At 40.4% G+C, this 7,707-nt stretch overlaps 1 protein-coding gene across 1 annotated transcript; it reads left to right on the top strand.

Moving 5' to 3' along the window:
• Positions 1-353: 353 nt before the first annotated feature.
• LOC116409798 (hepatic lectin-like) lies at positions 354-6,556 on the top strand. The gene is made up of 6 exons (XM_031899344.1): positions 354-435; positions 645-857; positions 1,973-2,023; positions 4,273-4,418; positions 5,064-5,179; positions 6,242-6,556. The coding sequence occupies exons 1-6, from the start codon at positions 366-368 to the stop codon at positions 6,363-6,365; spliced, it is 720 nt and encodes a 239-aa protein (XP_031755204.1). The 5' UTR covers positions 354-365; the 3' UTR covers positions 6,366-6,556.
• The last annotated feature ends 1,151 nt before the right edge of the window (positions 6,557-7,707 follow it).

Here is a 7,707-nt window from a genome sequence, read left to right as displayed (position 1 = left end):
CAATAAAAATTGTTTAAAAAAAGGTTGGATAACTGTAAACCATATGTATTTATTTATATCAATATAGCTACCTACCTATCTATCTACCTATAGTATAACATCTCCCATGGCTATATCATTTTATTCTCAGTGGACGCTGCCTATTCCCGACCCTGCTCAGTGGTGCTGCTGCTAATTCCCCACCGCTGCCAATAAAACATTCTGTCACTTTAACCACAGCAGACTGGGAACTGTTTGTAGTGAGGCTATCACTCGGCACGAATCTTGCACAGACTGTGGGGGTGAAATGGAGAGGAAAGCATGTTGCTATTCATTCTTAAGATATGCAAGATCAATGTTCCCACAGACGTTTGTCTTTCTGCATTATGAGTTTAAACCCCAACGTGACTGAACTAAGAAGCTCACTAACTGGCAGGCAGCACGTGATGGCAGGGAGTGTGTATGATAAGGCAAACTGTGGGGGTTTGGGAGTCGCACACTACAGTACTGTATCTGTATGGGAGCAATTAGCTAGTGCTTTTGTGTATGGGAGGCGCAGGTATTAATATCTGAACCAGTACTAGGCTTGCAGTGAGTCTGTTAGAAATGAACATGCTCTTTATTCAACTTTGATAAGAATATGATATTATATCTGCAATACCCAGGAAAAAGCCATCTTGATTCTGAAGGATATGATAATATCCCCTGCGAGGAGAACCCAACTGAGCTTGTAATGAGGATGAGGACGGTTCATGAAGAACTTAAAGAAGGAAAGAGGAGTCAGAGGACACAGAGGAAACTCCTGATGGTTCTGGTGACCCTGCTGGTTCTTGTCTTCATGTTCCTGATAATCCTTATCGGCCTTGTGCATCTATACTGTGAGTTTCACCCAACCCTCAAGCAAACCCCCCAGCAGCAATGAATTGTGTAATATATAACAACTGCTTGGAATCTTACACTTGACAATTACATACGTGGGCTTGTTTCACTTGCGTGTTTTGGCCCTCTCATAAGGGATGAAGTATGGGCTACTTAGACTATGAGGCTGAAAGAAGACACATGATCAACCTTCTGCTCATATACTTCCCACCCAGTTCCTAGATGTTATAGAAGAAAATGATAACAAAAACATCTATGGCTTTTTTTTACATTTGTCTGACAATAAGACAAATGCCCTTCCTTACTCCAACAGGACGTCTCCCTGCGTCTGTGTATGGGCATATTTATATGAACAAATGTAGTTCTACACCCAAACATCTGAAAAATTAGGGATACACCGAATCCAGGATTCGGTTCGGTATTTAGCCAAGATTCAGCCTTTTTCAGGGGGATTCAGATTCAGCTGAATCCTTTGTCCTGGCCGTACCGAATCCTAAAAATCACGTGACTTTTTGTCACAGTTCTTCTCTTTCTGCATCATTTAAAATCCTGGCATGGGAGGAGGGACTAAAACACTGATGTTACAAATTGTAGCAACTTCTCCACAGCTTACAGACAGCATGCAGGAACTACATAACCCACAATGAAAACTACTGTTTCATTTCTCAAAGTAGCCAGCCAGATCAGCAGGGGAACAGGGGGCGGGGCTTACGGAACTGTTACAAACCATATTATTCCATTAATAATCATAAAAAGGCTGCATAGTTTTTAAATGATGTGTATGGCAAAGTTGCTTGAAATTGTTTACTTTTCATAAAGCTTAAGTTGTGTTTGGGCAGAGTTCCCCTTTAATAAAATATAAACTAAACTGACTGCGCTCAGCAGGTTCTTTTAGGAGAAAAGGAAAGAGATAAAGGGGAGAAAAATGTAATTCATGGCCTATAAATAAGGTTGGCAGAATAATCACACTATGAAATATACAGGCAGTGTAGCTATCACTGAAAATGTTAAATTATTAGCCAAAAATACAAGCTTAAAAGATACAGTATTACAAAAAATGAAAGATGAAGAAAAAAAAAACGTAGTAAAAACATTTGACGTCTTTTCTTTTCAGATTCCCGTATAACAGAGGCTACGCTCAGTATTAAGCAGGACATACCAAAAGGTAACTAACTGTGTCATGTACAGTAATGGCTTCTCGGTGCCGCTAGGTGTTCATCAAAGGGATAAACACCCATAGGTTCTGGATATTGTGTGGATTTTAAATCCAAATCTATTCATTGGGAATATATTAGGGCATCATCAGAGGTATCTCTGTGTAAATGCGATAGCCTTATGTTATTGTGCCCTATACAATCGAGTGACAATTCTTGTGCTTACTCCCCCTATTATTGGATGAGTTGGCCCTTGGGGTTTGGAAATAATAAAAATAATACACCTGTTATTACTGTGCTACTACAGGTATGGAACCCATTATCCAGAATGCTCGGGACCAAGGGAATTCCGTATAAGGGGTCTTATCTTAATTTGGATATCCATACCTTAAGTCTACTAAAAAACAATAAAACATTAATTAAACCCAATAGGATTGTTCTGCCCCAATAAGGGGTAATTATATCTTAGTTGGGATCAAGTACAGGTACTGTTTTATTATTACAGAGAAAAGGGAATCATTTAACCATTAAATAAACCCAATAGGGCTGTTCTGCCCCAATAAGGGGTAATTATATCTTAGTTGGGATCAAGTACAGGTACTGTTTTATTATTACAGAGAAAAGGGAATCATTTAACCATTAAATAAACCCAGTAGGGCTGTTCTGCCCCCAATAAGGGGTAATTATATCTTAGTTGGGATCAAGTACAGGTACTGTTTTATTATTACAGAGAAAAGGGAATCATTTAACCATTAAATAAACCCAATAGGGCTGTTCTGCCCCCAATAAGGGGTAATTATATCTTAGTTGGGATCAAGTACAGGTACTGTTTTATTATTACAGAGAAAAGGGAATCATTTAACCATTAAATAAACCCAATAGGGCTGTTCTGCCCCCAATAAGGGGTAATTATATCTTATTTGGGATCAAGTACAGGTACTGTTTTATTATTACAGAGAAAAGGGAATCATTTAACCATTAAATAAACCCAATAGGGCTGTTCTGCCCCCAATAAGGGGTAATTATATCTTAGTTGGGATCAAGTACAGGTACTGTTTTATTATTACAGAGAAAAGGGAATCATTTAACCATTAAATAAACCCAATAGGGCTGTTCTTAGTTGGTATCAAGTACACGGTTCTGTTTTATTATTACAGATAAAAAGAAAATGCATTTTAAAAACCTGAATTATTTGATTAAAATGGAGTCTATGGGAGACAGGCTTTCCGTAATTTGGAGCTTTCTGGATAAAGATAATGATCCCATACCTGTACTACATTTATAAGAATAACCCTACACAAACACAAACATATTTTTATTTGGAAGTCTTACAGAAATGTACAGTATGTAGGCACTGTCTTTGTATTTGTGTTATTTTTTCAATATAATGAATTTTGTAACAACGTTGCCACCTGCTGGTCAGTTCCCATAACTGTACAGTAAGAGAGATATACCTTCAAAAGGAAATGAGAGAAGGGTTCTGATGTTGCTCTACTCAGGAAAGAGATCAGAAGAAGATCACTTGAGCAGAGCAACATCAGAACACCTCTCTATTTTCCTTCTAACGCAAACTTTTTTCAGCAGACATTGATTTGTGACGAAACTCCGTATTTTGCTATCATCAAATTGACTATGAAGATTTTCATTCATCCAGGTCATGGTATATCTAGTATAAATAAATCTAAAGCAACCGGACTTGTTAAGTAATCATTGAATGATCAATGATTACTTAACAAGTCCAGTTGCTTTAAATTTATTTATACTAGATATCTATCATCAAATTATTTCTCGAAACAAATGTATCACAGTAATGTAATAAAAAGTCTTATGTTTACCACAAATCTATAGCAACCAATCAGATGCTTACTTCATTATGGACTCTAGGTCCTGACCTGCTATCTACTGATTGGCTGCTATAGTTTACTAGACAAGTAGCAAATGTAAGACCATTTATTACATTACCCCATAAATTTCAGTATTCTTATACGTGTTTCTTCAGGGCGTCACTGTCCTCACTGGTGCTATTATAATCCAGTGTCCCCACTGGCTCTGCTATTTAGAGCTTTGTGACCTTACAGGCACTTCTGGTGAGGACTTGGCGCCATTTTTTATGCTTCAATCTCTACATTAAGTAGTAAAAAAAATGTCACTATTACTTTGGCGATGACTTCAATATGACTTTACACAACAGTGCAGCACAGGCATCAGGGGGATCATCTACGTTCACTTGTACAGACCCAAACTCTGTCTTCTCTTTCAGAGATACGTCAGTGTGATTCTGGCTGGAAAAAATTTGATGGAAACTGTTATTATATTGTTACCACTATGAAGAATTGGACAGAGGCCCGGGCCATTTGTAAATCAATGAACAGCGACCTGGTTGTTATCAACAGTGAGAGGGAACAGGTAAGGCACTGACTGTACCCAATAAAGGCATCTCCAGGGTTAGACTGGGGTGTGTGGGGGTGTAGGGGTCTGCCCAACCGCAAACACAAACGTAACTCATTCTTACCTCCCCATGATCCCATGATCGGGGGGGAGGTCAGTAGGGAAGAACCAATGATTCCCCAGGAGTATCGGGTCTGGATTGTTAGGACCCATAAGGGCAGGGGCCCACCAGGTTTTTTCTCAGTGTGCCGCCGGCCCAGTCTGCCTCAGGGCGACCGGATGAGAAATCCGGCACTGGTGATGAACTAATCTGTACCATTTTTCGCTAGGCATGGATTTGCAGCGAACGTCTGCATTTCGCCATTGGCAGATTATTTCGCAAATCGGGTGACAAAATTTGCTGCGGTAAAATTCGGCACACAACCAAAGATTGTTGTGTGTGTAAGATTCAATAATTTTTTGGCGAATTTGGTGTCAACCTTCCGTATTCTCAGCCCACCAGGTGACCCTGGTGTGTACCAGATGCACAATTCACTGTTGCTCCACTTGTTTGTAAATTCTCAGATGGCAACGATGGAGGTTTTGTCTTCGCAAAATGTGTATATGTAGTACATCTGTGTGTTACCTCTGCCCTGTAATGCGATGTGTCTTCTGCTTCCCTAGAAATTCCTTGAAAGTCTTACTGTTGAGTCAGAATTTTGGATTGGTCTCCGAAGGGATAAGAAGGGTATGGATGAGTGGCGATGGGTGGATGGAACACTCCAAAATCCATCAGCGGGGTAAGCTGAAGTGCCTTCATTTTCCATAAAGGTTTATTGAGACAATTTAATGATGAATAGGATTGTCGGTTACATGTAGGGTATACTAAATTACTCAAGAAATAATATTATACCTATAGGTAATGACTCTGTATCAATTAGTTATGCAAGCACAATAAAAAGCATTAAAGGACAAGTAAAGTGATCTCAGGGTTGGACTGGGGGGTGCAGGGCCCACTGGGGCTCCCACCCCAGGGGCCCTGCAGGTGCCCCAGTCGTGTCCCCTAACCCCCCCCCAGGGGCCCCCCTAACCCCCAGCGCATATAAATTGAACGCGTCAGGGGAGGAACAGTCAGTAGCAGCCGGCAAAGGTCGGACTGGGCCAGCTGGGGCCCACTAGGGCCGGGGCCCACCGGGATTTTTCCCGGTGTCCCGGCGGCCCAGTCCGACCCTGAGTGATCTTGACCTGGAGGTGTTCCAATGTGTTGAATGAATGTAATTACTAAACTTAGACTCAGATGAAAAGTGCACCTACCCAGGGTACTAGAGCAAGAGTACCACACTGCCATGATTTCCTAGCACCCCAGCAATCCTCTTACCAGTTTTAGTCTACTTTGCATACGCAGTGTCCAGACCCTGGAGTATTTCTGGGTTATTGGGAAATCAGGGTGGTTCAAGTAGCGGTCTAAGGATAGCTATTATATTCCACCCTCTCCCCAGTGAATATCACTTTACTTGTCCTTTATTTATTTTTTTTATTGCTCTTCATCTATATAGGTATATATATAGGTAACTCTATATGTGCTCTCTAAAACTTTCTGGTTTATTCATGCAATGTGTTTTTATATATATAATATGCAAAACTGAATCTACTACACTATTGTACAGTATATGTTTTTCTCTCTGCCTGATCCTGTCTCTTAAAGCTTCAAAAGTGCTGGTTTGAGCGGATATTTCTTTATTCTGTATCCGCCTGCTCTCTATCAGTCTTTTAATGGGGACAATATGGCTCATAACATTATTCTTTGTGCGGCACCTAAACATACAATTCCCAGTTTAACCCCGTTTGCAATTCTTGTGCAGATTCTGGATGGAGGGGGAGCCGAATAATGAATTTGGATATGAAGACTGTGTTCACATGTGGAGAGACAAAAAGTGGAATGATAAAGTTTGCACCTTTCTGCAAAAAGCCTTCTGTGAGAAGTAATGACATACGACATGGACATCAGTTTTATGAGCCCTGTATTAGAAGGTCGATGTCCAGAAATATCCTAATATGGTCCCTACAGCTGAAAGAAGCTCAGCAATGTCATAATTTAATACTGATATACAAAAGGGCTCCAAATGCACCGAACACAACGGTTTGCTTAAAACTCGATTTTTATTGCTCCATTTAAAATTGATACGCGTATCGATTTTAAATGGAGCGATAAAAATCGAGTTTTAAGCAAGCCGTTGTGTTCGGGGCATTTGGAGCCCTTTTGTATATGCGTGATTTCGCCTTCCCCAGCTACGGGTTCGGGGCTTTGAGCACCCGAACCACCTTTGGACAACAGCGAGCCCTTTTTTGGTATTTTGGATTGTATATTGTTGAGAGCCAAATTGACGGTGTTGGGAATCTAACCTAGATCAACTGTGAGATAGACCCGGGGTTTACACACCCGGGTCTCTCTATTGTATTTGGTACGCTTAATTGATCTTTCCCTTTATTTCCCCGACATTTGAGGCACTCAGGTTAACTAATTAAGTAGTTTTTTAACTCTAGATTATTATCGTTTACTCAATTTTTTTCTTTTTCTTTTGTTTGAAAATAATTTAATACTGACACTCTGAAATAAATACCGCATAAACTTGGACTCTGATTGGATCTTACTTCTTGTACCTTCTCTAATCAGAGCACAGCTCTCTTGACAGACAGTAAAATTGACCAATCAGGGCACAGATATATGCAGGGCTAGGGAGATATTACAAACTGAAGGCAGTGCAGAAATAAAGACTGAAGGATCTGCAGGCTGTAAACTTTACCTGAGAACCTCACCAACTCTGAACATTTACTGCAGATTTCATCCCACTCCCACAGGTGCTATACTGTATATGTTCTAAAGGCTGAATCAGTAGCTGAAATTAAATAGCTTTTTGCCACCTGGCATCTATAATATCCCTATCACCCTTGCTCCAGCCCTAAGTTAACTCTTTCCCCCTGAAAAAGCCAAATGGGCTATTATATATTTGCTGTTGTATTTTGCACTTACCTTTTTCTTATGTAGGGACCCATAGGGTTAATCTGCCCCTATGGCTTTAACCCTACCACTTCCTTATTTCTGCTGTTACTGGGCAAAGACCCATGTATCAGTTTAGCATTTATCTATGCCTTATTGGTTATTTGGGTTGACCACACCTCTTGCACTCCAATATAGTGTTTAGCAAGGAGGTGTGGCTTCCTCTTTGGCTGCCTCTGTGTCTCTGGAACAGGTCATTGAGCCTGGGAGCAGAACAAGGCCCCAGTAAAGCCTTATTGCCCTCGAGTTATCATCCTATACTCTAGAAAA

Source organism: Xenopus tropicalis, chromosome 3, assembly GCF_000004195.4.
Source record: "Xenopus tropicalis strain Nigerian chromosome 3, UCB_Xtro_10.0, whole genome shotgun sequence".
NCBI lineage: Eukaryota > Metazoa > Chordata > Amphibia > Anura > Pipidae > Xenopus > Xenopus tropicalis.
This window is presented reverse-complemented; position numbering and strand designations above follow the sequence as displayed.

Bases quoted from the DNA above. Each gene is read 5' to 3' on its own strand.
- LOC116409798 (XM_031899344.1), top strand. From the start codon at position 366: ATGAGTTTAAACCCCAACGTGACTGAACTAAGAAGCTCACTAACTGGC. The intron at 436-644 runs GTGTGTATGATA...TGCAATACCCAG, and splicing joins GCAGCACGTGATGGCAGGGA to GAAAAAGCCATCTTGATTCT. The intron at 5,180-6,241 runs GTAAGCTGAAGT...ATTCTTGTGCAG, and splicing joins CTCCAAAATCCATCAGCGGG to ATTCTGGATGGAGGGGGAGC.